At 42.8% G+C, this 21,911-nt stretch overlaps 1 protein-coding gene across 1 annotated transcript in view; it reads left to right on the forward strand.

Annotated features, from left to right (window-relative positions):
* TMEFF2 (transmembrane protein with EGF like and two follistatin like domains 2) overlaps positions 1-21,911 on the forward strand; it is a gene marked incomplete at both ends in the record, with an annotated part of 136,456 nt that overhangs the window by 65,551 nt on the left and 48,994 nt on the right. The window contains one exon of the mRNA XM_082484203.1: positions 15,733-15,829. Coding sequence (XP_082340329.1) covers positions 15,733-15,829 — 97 coding nt within the window. The remainder of the gene's footprint in view (positions 1-15,732; positions 15,830-21,911) is intronic.

Here is a 21,911-nt window from a genome sequence, read left to right on the forward strand (position 1 = left end):
ATACATGGGCAGACATCACACACCTACCCAACATAAAGACATTTTAATTACGTTACCAAAAAACGCCCCTTGATTTCAATGGGAATTTGTACAAGAGATCTTATTATTGCTCATAAATGTCTAAAGGGTGGGTTGAAGGAGGATGGAGCCAGGCTCTTTTCAGTGGTTCCCAGTGACAGGACGAGGGGCAGCGGGCACAAGTTGGAACATAGGAAGTTCCATTCAAATACAAGAAAAAACTTCTTTACAGTGAGGGTGACAAAGCACTGGCACAGGCTGCCCAGGGAGGTTGTGGAGTCCCCTTCTCTGGAGATTTTCAAGACCCACCTGGATGCAGTCCTAAGTAATGTGCTCTGGGCAATCCTGCTTTGGCAGGGGAGTTGGACTAGATGATCTCTAGAGGTCCCTTCCAACTCTGAAGATTCCGTGATTCCCTGAAGTAAAGACCAAATCATTTGTAAGTATGGAGGCCCAGCCATTGCCTAACCTGCAGAAAAGGGATGATACAGTCATAGGAACATTGTTCTGGAAGTAGCTTCAACTGATTATCTCATCCATCCTTCTCAAGTCTGATGGGAACAACTATAGTTAGACTGTCCCTTGCTGAGATTTGCATGGACCAGTCTCAGAAGCCACTTCTGAGCACGAGCTTCATTCTGGTGCAGCCTGTTCCAGCATATGGTAATTCTTAGAAGTTGGGGAAAAAAAAATGCCTAATATCTAACTTAAATCTCCTTTGCTGTAAATTATATCAATTATTTCTTGTCTCTGAAATAGTGGATGTGGAGAACAATTGATTATCCTTCTTTTTATAGCAGCCTTTTTAACATTCCTTTTTATATCAGACGACTAGTCTCTTTTCAATCTTCTCTTTTCCAAAGTAAAAAATTTCCATTCCCCTAAGCTCACCACGGAAGTCATGTTTTCTGAATCATGTCACACTTGCAGCTTTCCCTTGGACTCTGCGAAGGTGGCTGCCCTTTCTTAAATGCTCTGCTGGAGCATTTCTCTACATGAAACCAGAGAAACATCAAGCAGAGTGGGATAAGAATGTCTTACAAATATACCAAAATGGGGGGGGGGGGGATAAATAGGCATCGGAATAGCCAAAATAGTGATTTATTTTTTTAAGCCCAGAATAAAATTGGGAGTGAAATTTCTTCTGCATTACACATTTTTTTTCTGCCAGTTGTCCTGGTTTGACCTTTCCTGTACCCAGGAGGTATGTAGTGACAACTTCTATTGTATTAAAACAATCTGGTCCTAGTTAATCAATGCACAAGGCTCTCGGTCTCTACTAGCCTGTGTTTCCTCCTCTAAATCATTGATGCTTTTTCTGTTTTGATATTCAGCCACTCTATTAGTAAAACTTCTGAGAAAATTGTTTACCCTCTCTGTCAAAGAAGTATCTGGCATGTTCCAGTATCTTGTAGGTCTGAGTTTCTCCTAAATAATTGTTCTTATTCTGGATTGGATTTCAATTTAAAAAAGCATTAACCCGATATTTACTCAGCGTTGGTAGCAATATACCATTCATAGGTTTTTATGTCCTGAGGGTAAATGGCTCGTTCCCTTCATTGTTCATTAAAAACGAATACAGTTTGCGCCCTTAAAAAAAAAACAAAACCCAAAAAAAAACCTTTACTATATTGCCCACCAGCGAACATTTCATTATTTATTGTTTAATTGCTGTTTCATACTTGGCGTAAAAGATGTAAAATAGGATGTGACTACTAGAGGAATAATTATTAGTGCTGAACAGGAGAAAAAGACCCAAACCATCAGTGGTTGTGGAAACGCTATTTCTCACTCGGCGGCGTCTGGTATCATTAGCTGTGATAGCGAACCCTCTCAGCCGGCATGGTGAACCCTCGCACCATGAAGCACTTGTAATCGTTCCTCTGTGGCGCTGCGCCACGGAGAGATACCATTTTCTAACTCGTTTCTATTGTTTTGAAATGAGATCTACAGTCTGCGGACGCGACCTCTTGAAAGGAGCTCCGTGCTTGATCATCCTTGTCGTATTTAACTGGGGTTTATAGTGTCCACTTGAGTCTACTGACACAGTGGGTGAGGAAATAGAGAATTAATCTTCTATCACATTCCCTTCTGTAGAGAAACTTCCTAATTAAACACAGCAGAAAATTACTTTAAAAGTAGCAGAAGGAGGGGAAAATAAAGTCTTTCCTTTATTGTGGGCATGGGCAATATTAATTGAAAAATTGTAACTTATTCATGCAAAGCTTCTAAATGCACTTCATGTCTGCAGTGATTTTCCTGACATGGAACTAACTTTGCCCCTAACAAGGACTTGTGTTAGGAAAATAGAAGAACATCCTATAATTACTGTTTTGCTTCTCGTTGGTTTGCTTCAGCTTTTCTGTTCATATTTATCTGTGTTTCCAAATTTGAGAAAAATCCTTTGATAATTGCCTCTTCTCTAAGATCTTCTCACTGTGGCAGTTGTCACACACAGTGAGAATTTTCCATTTTAATATTCTAGTCTATTAGCCGCTAAGAGCACAGATAAGATAACGAGCAATGAAAGTCCCCTTTTTAAGCATTTTTGTTTTAAAATGACAACTTTAAATGTATTACTCTATTTAGAAAGAAAAATCTGAGCGGATGGCATGACGGGTAATGATATGTAAATGACCATTCATGCATGAAAATCAGGGCCACAGTTGAATGTATTAAGCAATGACTGATATAATCATTATTTTGGATTTTGCATCTGAAGAGGGGGGATTGCAGATATCAAGTGAATTGCATATTTAAAGAAAACATTCGTGTGTGTTTGGAATAAAGAATGTTTTTGACATTTTTGCGTTAAGTATCCTAGTGTTATGCTGTTTGGACTTAAATAAGGTCAATGTGTTGGGTTCGTGCTTTTCGTATTATCTCTGGCTCTCACTCCGGCAGATCCTCCCTTTCCCTGTTTGTGCAGCATGCCATCGGAGTGCCAAGTTTGTAATGTCAACTCTTTTCAGCTCCCCGTAATGCTTTTATCTACAGAAAGCTGCCTACTGCTCACATGGCGGGGGAGAGCTCAGGGAAAGCCAGTCGCTGGCATTTAAAAAAAAAAAAAAAAGAAAAACATGTAAGAATTCATCATCGCTGCGATCCCTTTGTCGCTCTCGCGCTTACACGTGCTTCCCGCGCCAGCAGGGTGGTGCGGGAAAGTTAATGCTGTGGGTCCTGTGGAGCTGTGAGGTCGAGCTGGCAACCCCCAGCATGGGTTGACACCGGTCCCTGTCTCCACACGTCACAGCCGTGACCGGGGTGGTGGCTTAACTGGAGGTTTCTCTTTCACGGGTCAGGGCGGCTGCTGGGGAGTTTGGGGCCGTGGCACTGGGGTCGCAGGTCGGGAAGGTGATGGGCAGCGTGCACCAACGCCTCGTGTGGCTGTTCCTTCATCCCCCAGCCCGCACGTTGGTGGTGCTTCTGCTGTTGGTGTTACAAACAGAGACGCTGGATGTTAAGATGGGCTCAGAGTGCAGCGGCTATTCCGTCATCTCTGGAAATTCATAGAATTTGTAAATATAAGTATATCTATATTCTGAGTAGTGCTGTCCAAGTGTAAACTACAGGTTCTTTGTTCTGGTGGCAGATGGGGGGGGGGGGGGTAGGCTGTCTGAAGCTGACCCCAAAAAAATGAGGAAAGTGTTCCTAGGGATTATTGTCCGGGAGGTGACAGTATAACTCACTTATTTGCTTCCGAGCCAGAGCTCTGTGGCTGCTCTGTTTTTAAAGCACCGCTTTCATCAGAAGGCTGGTAGTCAAGACTGAAATAGGAAAAGGACGTGGTATCGGTAGATACTTGAGACCTGATGTTTTCTTTTCTCATTTTGTTTATTATTATGAATTTAAAAAAAAATAATAAAGTTCCATTTTGGAATAGGAGGAAAATAAACTTCTGTTCTACAATATCTACATTAATGGATTCCTTCCATCAAAGGCAGAAAATAGCTGTGTTACTAAATATAATTAATGCATCTCGGGTTTGGAGAACATTATGCTAAATGTCCATGATACATTCTCTGTCCCCTTCGGCAGTAGCATATGATCAATTTTGCTACTCTGTCCTTACCTAATTATTGCTGTCGCTAATGAAGGGAAGTAGAGAAAAACATGTCTTAGTAGGTTAATAAGCCATCCAGAAAATTATATTAGCATGATCAATCCTTAATGATTATGGTTTCTCATAATATTAGATCACCTGAAAGGTGTTATTCATAGGAGATGGGAGGGGAAGTAGATACCATTTTGCAGCCATTCTTCCAGGTGGGCTGAGTTGGTTTTTGGAGAGAAAAGCAGTCAAAGTTTGGCTCGGGAGTTTTGAACGCTCTTGCAAACATTGGTTTACTTAGTGGACCTGGTTTATTTTATCATACAAGCATCGGGAAGGGCAGCAAGTATGGGAGATTTTCTGCCTTACCTCCTTCCACAAATGTTTGTGGCATTGACTTTCTCCTGGGCTGATGGTGTGTGTGTTCTCTGTTGCTTTTCATAAGTTTTTATGAACAAGCTGGCACGCTTAGATCAGTCTGAGCAGCTTCCAACTGGCATTTTCCCCCCTTCCTCGCCCCATGATGATACACCTTCATTTGCAATCTAGTATCTTGTTTAGCATCTGTCAGGATTTCTTTCATTTGTTTTTTTTTTTTTCCTCGTTGACGCTTCTGCGGGTACCTGTGTATGCCAGTACTGCAGCATCCTCAGGACATGTTTATTTTGATGAAAGCATTTCTCTTAGAGCATGTCCAAGGAAGGCATTAAAATGAATAGCAGAGGGGAATGATCCTCAAACATCAGACTTTTTTTTTTTTTTTTTTATTTAAAGATTTTCCCCAAATTAAACTGAATCACAATCCTCCCTTTTAATTTGTTAATTACACTTCTGCAATGGTAATGCAATCAGTGAATATAGCTAAAGTGTTTGTGTGTGGGAATCAATATTAATGAGAAAGAGCATATTTGCAAAGCGAGATATGTATCAGCTATTTGCTTTGCATTTGTCTGCCAGTGTGCGGCTGCTCTAAACTTGACCCACCTGAGTTGTGCAAAGAAGCACAGTTGGAGGAGGAGAAGGGGGAGGGTCCCTCCGGGTCATTCACTTCCCGTACGCGGGGGAAAGTATGAAATAGGGTGCGCTGACATTCAGCTGGGAGAGACCCACATTTCGGGCAGCGTAATCCTCGGAGAGCTCGAGCTCAGGGACTGCGGTGCCTTGGCCAGAGCAGAAAGTCAGGGCTTTCACAGCCTGCCTGCCCTGGCTGCCTGCGCAGGTGACAAAACTCTGAGCGAGCTCATAAAGGTTAATCACGACTAAGTGAGAATGAAATCTGGCATTTTCCTGCTGGGCTTCCAATTTTCTGTATATGCAGTGTATTGAAGCTAAGTGAGATTAAATGTTTAAACCTTTGGTGCCATATGGCTCCCCCTATATCATAAACACATCTGTAAAATTATGCTCAGAAGGGCAACATTGTTCTGGTGTAAACGGATTCAAATCCATGCTTCTCCGCCACTCGTATCAAGGCTGAGTTTGACGTGTGGCGCTCAACCTGTTTGTCCCATTAGTGGAGGTCTGGGAGGTTTTTCCTTACACAGTCACATAAATTCCGAGTGACAGCACAAAAATAGATCTCCAGTTTATCCTCAGACGTGGAGGCTGCTTCTCCTAAATCTTTGCCACCCTTCCAGGAGCGGCTGTGCTGCTCGGGAACTCCCTTGCCTTTCTGCTCAGGCTGTCAGCAGCGCTTCCAGTATTTGTCATGGATTTCGGGCTGTGGACACGACTATTCCACCGCATAAGCCATAAGCCAAGGGGTACAATAAGCCTGTAATGGTGCTACTCACGCAATGCCTCAACCTGCCCACTAATAATGGAAAGAAAAAGGAAAAACACGGTTCGACTGCTTTTTTCCCGTTTGTCCAGAAAGGTCATCTTACTGCTGAATGTTTTCATGCCATTAACTGACACTGCATGTTTTCATGCTTGTAAAAGAATGGGGTTCTGTAAAAGACAGAATCTATGTTGCGTAAATACTGTATCTCCTCCTGCAGGATTTAGAAACTTTGTGGTTGCCCTTATCGTAGCTTCTAGCAAGTTCCTTAGGTGTCCACAGTCCTGTGCACCCTGAGCTCCAGCAGAGGCCCACGGGCTGGCTAACTACAGGCTTGGGAAGGCAGAAATACCTTTACACATGTCAGGAGGGATATTTTTACAACTAGCTCTGAGACAGCTTTTCTTTTTTCTTTAAATGGAAATTCTCACTTACGAGAGAAAGAAGCAAACACAGCGGTGAGCCCGGGGTTCTGCAAGTTTTAAGCATCAGCTCAGCTGTGAAAATTTGCAGATCAGGGAGTGCTACTGTGGAAATTTTAAATTCTTCTTGAGCGGGAGCTGTGAAGGGGGATTGGGGATCCCTTTGCATACAGGCTGACCCCTGAGCTGGTGGAGGAAGAAGCAGATAAGGAGCCATCTATCGTGGCTCCCAACCACAAGGGTACAGCCTGGCTGGACATGGGGTTTGACTGCCCATTTTGGCACCTGACTGAGCTGCCTCTTTCTGAGACCCCATTCCAGAGCATGAGCTTGGCACATGTCTTCTCGACTTCTGAGCTGTGGGGCTGCCCCTCCTCTCCGATACCTGTGTGTAACCTGCGTTAGCACCACAGAAATATACAGAAAGGAGTATAACATGGGAAAAAAGCGGAGTGGGAGAAGAAAACTGCGCTTCTTTTGTTGAATTCGGTGAAAGGTAGACCCAAGTCATTTTTACAGTAGAGCCACTTTACACCAACCTGATTATGTAAATGGGACATAAAGTAAATTGGACTTTCACTCGCTCTGACAGTCCCTTCCCTTGCCAGAGTGATTTACAGAAGCCTTAGTGTAAATTAGAACCAGGACCAGTGTCTGCGGTCCGTGTTCTAGGATTTAAACCCAGTCATTTCCCAAGATAATTGTGGTGAAGTCAAGACTAGGAGCAGCTTCCTAAAATTGGTTAATACCCAGATTTGAGTTTCTTCAGTGGCTTAAATGGAGTGGCATATTATCTCCTCTATAGTCTGCCGAAAAGATAGATTTGATGTCTGCGAGTAAAGACATGAAATTGCTATAGGCTTCCACTCTTATAGCCTGCCACCTATTTGATTTATGTGATAAGTGATCTCAGATGACCCTCCAAGGCACTGAACCATTAGAGAGTTATGTTGCACAGCGATAAGAAATCTTCAGAGATACCTAAATCTTCTTTTACCACTGGGAGTTTCATCTGTTCTGGAATAAAGAACATTTTTATGTATGATGTTGCTATCTTGCTAGCCATACTAATATTCAAAAGGATACACAGACTTAAATCAATAGCAAAAGTGACAAAGACCTTAAAACTGAAGTAGTCACCAAGTGGATGCTAGACAGCTCTTTTAGGTTTTATCTTTGTTCCTTTCATTCTGTTTCTTGAAAGATGAGTAGCTGTAAGGGCTCACATTCAAGTCTTCTTTTAATCTTTCCACCAGGTAGGAAGCTGGCAAATGTGCTCTTTCAGTGCAGAAAGTATCTGGAAAGTCACATCACCCATTTGGGACTTGCTTATTGTAGGCTTTGTGAAACAATGGGTTGGATCCTTTCTTATTTTTTTCTCTGAATTTTGCTAAATGCGATGATCCAGGTTCCTCTCTGCCTAGAAAGAATAAAACCTCAGGTGGCATGTGAATTCTTGACAGAGGTCAGGGAAAGCACAGACGGGTCATTTCTGTGGTTTACGTCCAACTGTAGCATCTTCCCCTGCAGAGGAAGGCACTGCCGACTCATATTCCTACAACTGAACCTGTATCTAATGCAGTATTTGCTCAATGGAGTTTGCTGGAGTGCAACGTTACGGCATGTATATAGTCCATATGTTCCGTCTGCCAGATTATCGTTGCATCATGTGTGTTTAGTGCATCAAGAATAAGGTATCAAGCAGTAAGCTCCTGTTTCAGGCCGTATGGGATGCAGCTTCTGCCCAGGCATACAAGAGGAAGAGGAAGGGCCAGAACCAGTCCCAGCTTTTCAGCAGAGCCTGAAGATGCCGGGGTTCTTTGCAGGTCCTCAGGGAGAGGGTGTTTGGCAGTCCACAGAAGGGGGGACGAGGGTTTCAAGCCTGGACTGATCCCCTCCCTTCTGCCACATAGGGCCAGCCGGCCACAAGCGGCTCACACTTGAGTCTCCGAGTAACCTTTGATGGCCATTTTTCTGACAAATAAGAAAAGCTTTATGATATTGGGTACTTTCCTGGATTGCAGCTTCCCATCTCCCCTGACGCAGCGCTGAGGTTTAATGATGTGCGTGGCCAGGCAAGTCAACCTGAGGGAAGAATCAGACATCATCTTTTTCTGTTTCTCCTTGATCCTAAAAAATCTTCTGGTCCTTGCAATTAGGACTACAGTAACCTCCTTCCAGGCTCTGTAATAATGGCCTTAATTGGTGACCCGTCGCATTGCATCCATCCAGCTGTGGGCATGTCCACTTGGTTGTTTTGTTCATGCTGTTGGGCATATTTGAAATACATGAGAGCAGGGACTGATGCCACAAAAGCTTTGGCAGCATCGCAGACGTGTTTTTACAACAAGCTGTATCTATTCCTCGAAAATTCTCCTGCAAGGAAGTGATTTCTCTTTAAAATTAAATTAATGCAAGGCAGAGATGAATAGTCCCCACGTGCTATTTGGCTTTTTACTCAAAGCTGTTTATGAGGGGAAGCTCTTGGCAAAATTAAATGAGCCTCCTCTTCCTCAAGCTGGCAAATATTGTCGATGCTGGTCATCATACGCCTTCATAAATCTGCGATGTTGGCATCCCACACACACCAGGCAAACATCAAATTTTGTAGGGGGACTGCACAAGGGTGCAGTAATCACAGCTGTTTCATGTCAGCATTCAGAAAGCTTACAATAGGGTTTTATTCAATGAGCCATCCCTTTTGAAATGCCATTAGAGATATTTGCTAGGAGAAACTGGCCTCGACTAATCGCATTTAATTTTTTATCAAATGCACTGTGGGAGCGGGAGGGATATGCATGAGACAGAAACAAGCAAATGGTGTTTATTTAGAATAAATAAACTTTGAGTAAGAATTTAATCCCTTCCCTCCTGGCCACAGTTGTACAAATACAGGCAAGTCCCCACAGAGGTCTGTAGTGGGTCATGTCCTGACTTCAGACCTGGGTGCTCTTGGGTCTTCCCAAGACTTCCAGGTGCACCCGCTGGAAAGAGGGAACTGCAATCGGATAGAAGCAGAAGAGCAATGCTGTTACTGTGAAACCATTCCCATCCCATCCACTTTCAGCCTCCATAAATGAGGTGCAGAGGGTGTGAAGCTTACCCATCTCGCCAGGGGAGGCCTCCACGCGCCCGGACGGGATGACAGCTGGAGAAGGCTGGTTTTGGAGACGTTGAGCTGTGCAGAGTGAGCGGCACGGGGCTCTGCATGGGCACACTCCTGTCCTCGCAGCAGTAGCACCTCATCTGCAGGGCTGCCAGAGCTGCTCCATGCGGGGCCCTGCGTTAGGGTAATTGCGGCTGAATAATTGGGGGTGGTGAGGAAAGGAAAGAAGCCAAAAGAAGACGGGAAGGAAGGCACGACAGGAAGCAAGACGGGAGGTAAAAACCAAAGATGGAACTAGAGGGAGCAGCAGCACTTAGTAATAATGTGAAACGGGTTTTAAACTAGTTATTTACTGAACTCAGGGCACTTCCCAGACAGTTTCCTTGCGCTAATGAGACTGTATGCAGGGCAGGATCGAGGCCTTCGGCTCAGCACAGGGCCTTGCACAAGAGTGAGCTGTTTCAGAAGTGCTTCTTTCCTGTCCAAGGTAAACTCAGCATTGCACAGGACTGAAAAATCATGAATCAGCCCTACAAAAATAGTTTTTGAAAACTACAAACTTGATAGCTTCTGGTACTTATTATATTCACGAGCTTTTCTCCACATTCCTAAATCTTAGACATCCCGTTCAGAACAAATATACGTAGAAACCGAGATCCTTATACCGTCGGGTAATCCACCTGAGATTCCTTAAATGTGATTTTAAGGTAAAATATAACCTGAGAGTCACAGTAGAAGTAAGAGAGCTGGAAAACACTGCAAATTGAGTCTGTCTGCCATCAAAGCAGTGCCAGGTTGTATCTACGTGGTCTTTAGCGAGAAGATAAGAGCACATTTTATCATCAATCTGAGTTGGCTGGATACATCTAGTTCCTCCCCAAAAACCCTGTTAGGTATTTGCATCATTCTGAACGTCTCCCTTTGACCTTTTCCAGCATTTGGCTGACTATGGCAATGTGGAGGTACCCAAGACAGGGCCTGAAGCAATATGAACACTGGGAAAGGTGGTCTGGTTCCCAGACCAGCAGCCAGCTCAGGTATCGCACAGCTCTGGCGCTGTTTAAGTAACCTGCCCATCGACAGCAGAGAGGTGGTTTCAAGGACCGACCCCTTGGTGGTATGGAGAAACCAATCAAAGGCCCCTTGGCATGAAGGAGAATATTTCAGGTCTCCTTGCAAAGTTCTGAGTTGCGTCCTGAGCTGGGTAGAGACACCGTTTTCTTGGGCAGTAAGTAATTTCCCCAGCGTGTTTGTGTGTGTGAGAGAGAGCAAATTTGTATTTATTGAGATGGTGCCAGATGGCAGGAGTAAAGCAGAACAAGGCATGTCAGAGTTTGGATTTATTACCGATACAGTAGGGCATTTTCTTTTCATTTTGACCATAGTGCCGTTCTGAGCCTCTGCCAGACTTCGAGACCGGAGTCATTCGTGAGTCGATCCCCTGTTTCACACCCTTCATTTTTCTCACTTTGCAGGTTTTGACTGAGCTAATGCTTTCAGGAAAAAAAGACTTATTGATTAGAGTGAAGTCACTTGCAGTATGTGGGCTTTTATTGGTCAAGTTTGTGAGGTGTTTTTAGCCATTTGGTAGAGCTGCAGGTAGTGTTTGTTCTAACATATTTAGTAAATTCGTCTGGCTTCTCTGCCCCAGTTTCTCAGAGCTTTCTCACTTCATCCACTCGCCTTGTCGCCTGCCCAGAGCAGTCCTGTTAGAACTGAAGCATGTGGCGAGATCACCTCAGCTGCTCTGAAGAGCATTCTTCTCCTCCTCCTCCACATTTTAATTTGCCCATTGTCTTTCATTCCAAAATACAAAAATGGCCATCGACCCTCATCTCCACGCGATTTTTGTTGTTACCTAGATTTTATAGCTAAAAACTAGTGGATATCCTGTTAGGATAAGCTAGAGCAAGCTTTGTTTGAAGTTCTTCTTTCAACAATAGCAAAAGTGTCCTACCATCAGGAGTCAAGTCAGAATCAGGGATTGTGATGAGCATGCATCTAATCACGTCAGTCAAAGGAAGACTGCATAATACAAAAAACAATCATAATAATTCATAATCGTCTTATTTCTGTATATTCAAGTTTGTGGTGGTGATGTTTGATGCTGTTTTTCTGTTGTGTTCTCCAGGATAGTTAAAATATACTGAATAAGGATTATTATAATGGTGTTAGTAGTCCTACAAAGCTCCATGAAAACTGAACTGAGACTTTCCTGAGTCTGCCCTGTTGCCTTCAGAGGCGTGTTAGCAAAGAGAGATGGAAAGATTTGCATTTAGCCTGTGTTGCCACCTAATTGTCTCTCACCCTCATGGCTCACCAGCTACTCTTTACACTTCCATTTACTCCTCTCACTATGGTCCATCAGGCAAGTTATGTGCATGTCCCTTGTGTCACTTAGGAAATAGACGACGCTTTGTATCTCAGATCAAGACTGTGAGCTGCTGTGCATGTTCCTAACCATCCCACTGGAGCTGCTTTTCTGGAAATTGAAGAGAGTTTATTTCCATCCTGCCTTTGACACTTGTGGAATATCTTGGGAAGGCTGAGCAAGGGTTATCCAGAAGCTCAAGCACAGAGATTTTGGTGTCCGTTTGTTAGAACAGCTAAACCACCAGTCCTCAACTCTTAGAGCATGAGTCTGGGAAGCTGTGCGTATAAAGTCGTAGCATGATTTGTTGGGGTTGTAGCACCTACAGAAGACTCTTGACTCAAAGAGACTGAAGTGTAAAGAGAAAGTAGAGGTGTCTACAGCAGGGGGACAGTTTGAGGCTTTGAGTTTACTCCTGATATTACATGAGATAAGCACAGAGTCAGATTGATCTACTGATGACACTTTCAGTCTAGTTCTTCAGCTATGAAACAAAGTAAAATGTCTCAAAACCAGTTTCTTTCTGGTAGGGCTTGCAAGCAATACAGGTATTCTTGAAATCACGACTGTCTGATCTGAGTGTAGTGAGAATGCCAGAAAAGGACCAAGTGATTAAAACAGGAGCTGTTGTGGTTACCACAGTCCATTGACTCTGTAAATTGTGTGTAGTGCCTTCCCAGCTAAAGAATTTATATTGCTTAGGAGATTGAGATAGTCTCTGAAGTGACTTTCAGATAATGGTAGTGAACTTCTAACTCACGTTAGTGCATTTCCTTGACCTCTTGAAGTTGCTAATCTCGCTAATACAAATAGAAACTTGCAGCTTAACATTTCTCAGTTGTATGAGTAATAAGCGGTGGGCTTCAGCGGTTAGCCTCCCTGGAGCCCTGCTATGTTCCTACATGTTCTTGGTGTTAAACCTCAACCGTTGCTAATATGAGAGCTACGTAGCATGCGTGAGAAAAAGACACTCATACTCCTTTTGTTTTTAGAAGAGGAATCCAGAAACTAATTATTTTTGCTATTTTTTTTTTTTAATTGGGATGTGAAAGCAAGTGCAAATCAGCAAGTGCAGTGAGGAAAAAAAAAAGGAAAAAGAGTCACCTTAGCAAATGAGCATCCACTTGTCCTCAAGCTAAAAAGCAGCAGGAAATATTGGGAAAATAACTCTTTCTAAGATGTCCAGCTTTATCAAAGCACTTATCTGCACAGCGTGGAGAAAGCAAACCCCTGTGTGTGTCAGCCCTGGGTGTGGGTTCACATCCCACTGTGTATGTTTGCGTAGGGAGACAAAACACACCTTAACAAAATGTAAAGAATAATATTATCTGTGGTTACTGAAAACAGGAAAAAAAAAGAGAGAGATAAATAGCTGTCTTTTTTTAATCAGGACTGCTGCATGCTTGGACATTTAATGACAACATGCACATTGACTGTGAAATGCTGGATGCAGAGCTTCTTCAGAAAAATATGAAGGACTGACCTATTATTTTCTAGTAGAAATTAAGAACTGCATTGTGCTTTAGTGGATGATCCTCTCTAAATCAGTTACTTCTCTTCAGTGTGCTCAATCTTTCAAATGCCTTCCTTTAATAACTGAAGTAGCTATTTTACTCAGCTTGTGATGTGGAACCACGTGAAGTGCCTGATCAAACCACACCTGCTGGACAGTTATAAATGGAAACATTACAGGGAGGGGGGGAATAGGACATATCGGCATATGTTTTTAATTAAAATGAAATATAAGGGAAATGATTTGCAGAATAACAAAATAAAGCAGTTTTAGCTCTTTGCCATAAAGAATGTATTCTCAGCCTCCTGAACCGGAGCAATTGTCAGATTCCTGCGTAGTGAGGAGTGCTTGGCTGTCATAAGAAGTCTTCTGCCCATGGGTCCCCTTGTCCTTTGCATGCAGTCATTCGTTATGTGTCCCGTCTAATATCTTAACCACGGGAAATACCCTGCCAAGACTGGCTGTCAAAGTTATCTCCTCAGTAAAAGAGTTTTCAATATTTAAAATGTAAATAAAACTTAGTTAAAAAATGCAGGCCTGGATGCGGGTGCAGAGGAGTGGGGAGGAGCTGTACAGCAGCATGAGCCTCCTGGTGACATTGGGTCAGGATCGCACACACGGCACACGGAGATGCTAATGGTGTTCAGACATGCTGCTTGGACACCTTGTCCACCCTCATACCTTGGCTGTTATAAAATGTGAGCCTAAAAAGTTCCTCAGTCATTTAAGGAAACCGAAAAACCACAGCTCAGACCCTCCCTGCAAAGCCTGACAATGCAGTAGAACAAAAATCCAGTGTATGTTTTCTGAGTTTCCCCTTTGTTTTTTTGTACGTGAATTTTATGGATATAAAGGTGAGACAACTACAAGTAGGGCAAAACCCTCTTTTTTTCCTTGTAGGATAATCAGAATGCTCATCATAGGAGAATTTTTTCAATTTACTATCCTGTAAATTCAAGCACGACTGATAAGAAATTGCTGCAGCTTAGCTCATACCCAAACATACCAACCCTTCCTTTGACTATATTAAGCCTCAGGAAAAAGCTTCTTGAGACAAACTGTCTACCTCAGGTACTTCTGTGGTCTATATCACTGTAGTACCTAAGCATATAATGATCTTTTAATATACTTTTTTCCATATTCTCTGATGGTAGAAAGTGGTATCATTCCCATTTTACACAGTGGGAAACATGACAGAGGTTAAATAACTTGTCCAGGGTAAGAAAGCGAGTTTGAAAAACAGACATTGGGGTCACACTTGCTCTTCTAGGGGCAAAAGCCCTTTCTCCTCCAACAGCTTTGTAGCTTGGGACTTTTGTCCTGTCTTGAGTAAATGGCAAAAGCAGCCTGTTCAAAGTTGGAGCACTCTGACATAAAAACCTCTGGTAATAACCTGGTTAAAAGGCAACACCTGGGTTAACAGTCTCGTGCCGTGGATACACAACATCAGACAAGTCATTTGTTCCATCAGCATCAGTGGGGGGTACACACACACTTCAGAGTGTCCACCAGCTTTGGTAGGTTGGACCCAAGTGTGCAGTAAGCCTGCACCACGGTGCTCATTTCAAACGAAACAGAGAAATGAAAGGATGACGCTGCAGAGGCTGTTTACGCAGATAACAACATCAGTCAAAGCTGATTGATACCGAACGTCTGGGTGGGTTTAATTATTCTGTAACTGACAGAAGGATATCGCTAGGTACAGTGTCTTGCTAGAAAGCAGCATCTTTCGAAAGATATCAAAAGGTGCTCATATACTTTAATACAAATGTAGATAATGTTTCTTTTGGATCTTTTAACAAACCCTCTTCTTGGTGTATACCTTTGTGGTCTCTTTCTGTCTTTCAGTACTCAGGCGTCAGTATTTTTCCGCAGTCCTCCTACACCCCTTTTTTTTTTCCCCCTTAGTCCCTTCATCTTTGGGTCTTAAGGGCCAGGTACAAACCTTACACAATTGCGTTGACTTTCCTGGGTTTCAAATTTAACCTATGCTGCAGATTGTCCCCTCCTCTGGACAGCCCTAAATCTTTCCTGCCAGAGATAACTAGTCCTTGGGGCTCATAGCTGTACTTGTGACGAGAAAAATGTTTTGCCTTTGGAATGGGCTAGGCAGCATGTGATGCTATCGATATTCCTCCGTTATTTTCCCAGGGAACAAAGCAGCAAGGCTCGGGGGTGATGCGACCTTCCCAGGCTGCACCTTGAAGGGGTCATTGTTTAAGTGGAAAAGGAAGAGGAAGGGTCTTTCTTCAGTTTCCCTTTTAACTCCATAATTCAGGGAATTTATCGCAGACCAACATGGAAATCTCTGTGTTGGCTCCATTGAAAAACGCTGTCTGTTGGCCAGGCATTGGCTCTGTGAGCAACGCGTTAAGCTGACGCAGTGAATAGATTTTTCTAGAGAGAGAGAGACGTGCTTTGCTACAGTGCTGTCTTTACTAATGTATATTCTTCTGCTTTCCATCAAACAGTCAATGAAGGCTCAGGTGAAACCAATCAAAAAGAGACATCGACCTGTGACATTTGCCAGTTTGGGGCAGAGTGTGACGAAGATGCAGAGGATGTTTGGTACAGTAATTTGCTCTACTCTTCTATTTTAATGAATGTTGTATTATTTAAAGGTACTATGGTTTAGAAAGGCATTACGAATATTAGATATTCAATTTTCGGCACCCAGAGATTCATCGCACAGTGATTGAGGTGGTTATTACAGAAAAAAATGTATAAAAAAGTCTGGTTTATAATTTTGGAACGCACACAATTTAGACAAAGTCTAGAAAAGCAGTTATCCATTTTGTTGCTGTTATAACTTATGTTATTCCATCTGGGGTTTTACGGCTTTATACTTTGGTAAAAATAGAATTGGGAAAAATAATTGACCTAAAGCTTTTCTGGTTAAAAAGTATCATTAGTATTATCATCATGTTAATTCATGTGTGGCATTAGAAACGCTGGGAAATCTGTCTCACTTTTTCCTACGTGCTGAAGACCTAACGCACAAATGTTTGAAATAATTAGAGTGTAAGTTTAGACATTTTCTCAATGGAATTTTTTTTATTTTATTTTTTAAAAGAGGTTTCAAAATTATGCAGGTGGTTTTATTCTTTTAAACCTTAACTACATAAACTAAAGGGAAATAATTCTGTCTATTCAGAATTTTTTTTTCTTTTTGCCTAGAAACTATGCAAACATATATTAAGCCAACTTTAAACTAATCATTTCATTGTGATTTTTGAAACAGCTAATAGATAAAAAAAGTCGCTGTTCACAGAGCTGTGCTTGTAACGCTGTCTTTATGCCAAGCCTCATATTTCTATCAAAGTAACTAATACAAATTTAGAGAAAGACAACAAAATAATCATGCAGATAGAGCTGTTGTCTGGATGATGCTTCTGAAGCTGTGGAGTGGTGGTAGCTAAAGGATGGATACAGAGACTGGGCAGTGGAATGTCAACAAAGCAATATTGCCCAAACTCTTAACTTGGATGGTAGGAATGGAGCCAGAGAAGAGTCAATGAATGAATGAATGGTCAACATGATAATTGGGCCCAGTGTCGGGGAGCTGACCTCATCCAGGCAAGGCATCCATGCGCTGTTGGTCAGGCATGAAATTAGGTACATTTCTGCTATTCAGCGAAGAAGCTTAGGAATATGGTCATGGTCATCCATTTGTGCTCATTTTGATTTTGTTTTGCCAGGCTTTTAATAATCTCCAGTTCTAGTCTTTTAAAAACAGCAAGTAAACAAACCACAGAGGCATTGTCCTGGCTTCAGTCATCAAAAGAAATTGTGGTGTTGAAAAACAGGAGCAAAATGCATCACGGTTATAGGTTTGCAGTAATGTAATGAGATTTGTGTGGAAGAAATTGCTTAATTTTGACTTTGCGTAAGAAAATTACGCCAGGTGTCAGGATTTTCATTGTCTCCTTGCCCGGTTGTCCTTGAGAGTTTTGGTAGTGCAGTGTAGAAACAAAACCATGGCAAAATTAATATATCAAAATTCACAGTCTAGTGCTCATGTTTTCATAATTAAGTGCACTTCCAAATTGGAAGGCAGGCTAAAAGAGGGGCGAGGAATAAAATTAGCTGCAAGATAACATTATTAATCATAAGCACTGAGTAGCAGTGTTTATTTTTTTCCAGAAATAGCTTGGTAAAATAGCCTGATCCAACTTACCCCAGTAATGTTCCCACTGCAGCTTTTGCACTATCTAATTCCTCCCCTTTGAAACAACTTGGCTTATACAGAGCAGCGTAATGACTGCCGGAGCTGAAGTTCTCAATCTTTATTGACAGGCGGTCTTTCTGCAGGGGAAGATGCTTCTCAGGGCGGGAAGCAGGGAAGGGCATTTCCTGGGAAGATGCTAGCAGACAAACTGTTAAAAGGCAGGAAAGCAGATTTCCAACCAGAAGTACAAAGACCGTGTAAAGCCCGTTAAAGGTCTGCTTTGAAGTAAACAACTTCATATGCCGTAACAGAGCCCTGTTTTCCTGTCCCTGCCCCCTGATTAGTCTTGGATAAACGTCTTTCTAAAAAATGAGCCTTCTGGGTGTTAGCTCTTTGTTATTCTTATTTCTAGAATAAAAGCGGGCTATGTATGGGGGACCTAGATCCCTCTTTCAAATGTACGTTAATTGAATTTCCATGTTTGGCACCAGATAGACATATTCCCCCCACTCCCCCTGCCAAGATTCGGTGTGCAGAAAATATTCTTAGATTAAGTGGGAAAAGAAATTTCAGTTTATTATTTGATCACTGGTTTTATGTGGATCAAATTTCAGATGTAAGCAGGGCTCCTTCAGCTATCTCATCTGACTGATGAGGTTTGTAAAATCCAAATGGGGTCAGTGGGTCCCAGCAGCCCCGGGACCTGTTGTTACAGGGTGACGAGCCCAGCGCTGGCAGTGTCCTCTATCAATCAGAAACAGTTTGAGAGTGCAGGGTCAGTGCTTGATCCATTCCAGGTAAGAAGGATGCAAGCTGGCAGAAGAGCCAGACCGCAGAGTGCTGGAGATGCGAGGCTGGCTATTCGCCTAATATTTCTAGGGTGCCACAGTAGATCAGAGAAGAGAGCACAGGTGTGATAGCAGATGTGGTTGGGCTGCTGCTGATTTAAAGCGACAATTAACATTATTCTGCATTGCCACAGTCTGTTATTTTGCAGTCCCTTGTCTGTGGTTTAACTCTTTCTTTCTTTTTCTTTTTCTTTTTTTTTTTTTGGTTATTCATTGCCAGTTGTCACTCAGCTAAATTGTGCAATTGTACTGTGTCACCATTATTTTTAAATCTTCTTATTTGCGTAAAACCAATCTGTTAATGGCTAGACTCCTGGGATTCTGCTAGAGGGTTTGTCACATAGAAGACTACTTGAAGCGGTAAGATATGTGTGTGAACATTTTCTGGAAAGTACAAAGAAAAGGCAGAAAAGAACCCACTGTAATAACAGGTTTTCAGTGGCATGGTAAAGCACACATGTATTATTATCCTATTCTCCGGTCTAATATCATGAGAGTGAATGCAATTTGGCATTCCATTAGTGAATCTCTTTCTCTAGGTTAAAAACAAAGACTCTTCAGTTGAAAGTCTTTAACATCTTGCTACTTTAATATGTGAAAGCTTCTTGTCACTAAGAGGATCGTGTATTACTGGCATTATTCCCACCTTTAATGCATTTTGCACCAGTGGGCTTCATGAATATTTAAAGCGGGGCAGTGGCTACGCTCTTTAGCACTGGATTGCAATCTATTGGTAAATCAGACATTTGGTGTTGCTTACTTTGGGTTTTATTTCTGAGCTGGCTAAGGAATAATTGATTTTGTAAGACAGGGCTACTCAACATAACACCCCGAGAGATATACTTAAAAGGAAATGAAGAATGAAGCGTAACATTCTGAACCGTGGTGTATTTCTAAGATCTTCCAAAAAGCATCTATGAAATACTCACTCGCTGTGTATAAATAGTACTCACCAAATGGAGTGCCTGCTCATCTGCTGAAGTGGCTTAGTGTCAGTGCATAACCACGTCAGAAACCTGGTTTCCAGTATTAATCTCCTCCTTATGGCCCACTAAGGAAATAAGAGCACTCTCTACACTGGACACGCCATGGTTTGAATAGGTACTGGGCAGCTATTTCAGAGGTCCGCGATGTGTCCAAGTAAGTGGAAGGAGATAAATAATAGGAAAAACCCTTCTGTTGTATTTCCCGTTGGAAAATGCCGAGAAGAGAGGACAGGAGTATTTTCTTAAAACAAGATTAAAGCCTGCAAACCTCTGACTTGTAGAGTTAATCAAAATCAAAATGATGAATTGGGGTTAAATATGCATGCTTTTCCTTTGCATTTTAATACCAGCGGGTCAGCCAGCAGCAGTCTCAAAGTGCAGCATTGCCCAGAATAAGATTGCCATTTGCTAGCTCTGAGACAGACATGCGGAGATGTATAATGTGCTCGGGAGAGGGTGCTTTCCCTGCAGCGTGGCAGTGTCCAAGGAGGTGAGGAGGCCATCTCTGCAGATTGCTCCTCTGCCTTCTCCTTCCTCCCTCCTGGAGGTTGCAGATGGAGGAGAGAAGCAGCAGTATCCCCGGCAGGAGGCGCCCGACCTTGAAATGGGCCACTCAGGGGTTTGCACCAGTGATAAAAAGGGGCGTAAATACTCCTGCTGCTTCCCACAACTTGGTCCCACATACCCCAGTGACTCCTCCTTGGCTGAGCGAAGGGTTTTGTGCTCTGCCACAGGCACCGTGCTTGTGGTAGGGAAGTTTCCTCCCTCCGCACAGGCCTGGCCCACGCTGGAGGGGCCTTTTCCATTTCTCACAAGCGGACAAGGATCCCAGCAGGCAGGTTCAGCTCAGGAGTAGATGCTGAAGCCTTTCTGTGGGGACACTTTGTACGTGACGACCCAAAGCTGAGAGCCTGGAGGAAGGCATGCAGGCCTGAATGAAGGGGCTTGGCATGTTCGGTGTCTAGGTCAGTGGGTGAAGGAAGGAGCATCGGTCTCAGGCGTGCTCTGCAGCTGGGTGGTATTCCCAAGCGAGGTGTTGACGTTGCAGCATAATTACAGCAGGTCCCTTGTGTCCTGCGCTTCTTTCCGCATGGCTGGGGCAATAAACTCTGCTTGCCCCCAGCAAAGAGACAGACAGACACACACACGCGCAAAATGTATTAAGAATATGAACTGTTCCAGTCCCTTGTTTCATATTTTACTGCTAATCACTGTTTGGGTAAATGCGCTTATAAGGCAAGTGGACAGTCTGCAACATATGAGGATGGTGAAACTGCATTCTCATGCAAATAAGCGGCGCTGTACATGGGAGATATTTGTGCAAATCATGCAGCTGCCATCTGCAGTGACCCCTACAATCAATATTGCTCTAGCAATCAATATTTATCTTTATTATAGTATGGCAAGAAAACATATAAAAGAAACTAATGATTTTGCCAGCTTCTCAATCCACACAGCAATTGGGTCAGTCAGCTTTGGATCCCTTCCCCCTTCCATCAGTTGCTCTCAACCAGAGCATCTGCAAACAAGATGCTGTACTACTATAAAGTACTAAAAGGTAGTTTGAAAGCTCACATACATTACACGGGTATTGGCTGCTTCATGTTCAGCAGTGTGTGTAATAACTATGTGTGACCTACTTGTTCCAGATGCAGAAACAACGAGCTTCTTTAATGTCTGCAATGTCCCGTGCATTATATAGTAGATATGTTGCTGTTTTCTGCTGCTTTCCTTTCTCTTTTAGAGAAAAAGTAGATCTTCGTTCTTGGCTACATATAACACCTAAACATACTCATTGGACTTGTGGTTCGAATAAACAGAGAAATGGAATAAAATCATTTTAAAAACCCACAATCCTGCAAAGACATAAATTTCTGCTTAACTTGAGATCATACCTAAGGCATGAAGTGGAGCTGCTGCTGCATAAATCTTCACGTGGAGCTTAGCAGTCATGTCTAATAACAGTCCAGGCAAGGGCTTACAGGGGGAAGTAAAGGCACTGCAGCACGCAATCTCTGCATTGCACAGCAGGAGATGACCAAGCAGCTTACACCCTCTTACACCTGTGTCACTTATCTTAGCCCCCGCCTAATAACACAGCTGCCTCCAGTGCCTGCCCAGAAATTAGCCCAATTCTGGCTCTGTTGACTGTTAATGTTTCATTTGGGGTGTGTTCTGTGCTTAAAAGATTTTTGAAATATAAAGAAAGCAGCTGATTTCCAGTGTAAAATGTTGAGACACCACATTGAGATAACTGTAGAGGTACTGTGCACTGGGCTGAATCTGCAATATTATAAAAAAGTAGCCTAAGCAACTGGGAATTGGTCAATGAAGGATTTGCAACAAAAGACAAAACATCAGGAACATTAAAAAAAAGCAAGATGATGCTTACCTGTCTATATGTTATATTTTAATTATTAAGCCTGCACTGAGAAAAGGGCCAGGTCGGTGGATTTTATAGGAGACTGGTCAGCCAGATCTGCGGCGTGGGGCGTGAGAGCTGAATAGAGAACCCGGCCATTTGGGCTGTGGAAAGAAATGCCATGTGAACGGGCAAAAAAGTGGGGAAACTAGCAAAATGCAAAATTGTAGCTTGAATTGCCATCCACAGCACAAACCAGAACAAAGTTGCAGCAGTTCCATCTTAG

Source organism: Vanellus vanellus (assembly GCF_965231255.1).
Source record: "Vanellus vanellus genome assembly, chromosome: 5".
Taxonomy (NCBI): Eukaryota; Metazoa; Chordata; class Aves; order Charadriiformes; family Charadriidae; genus Vanellus; species Vanellus vanellus.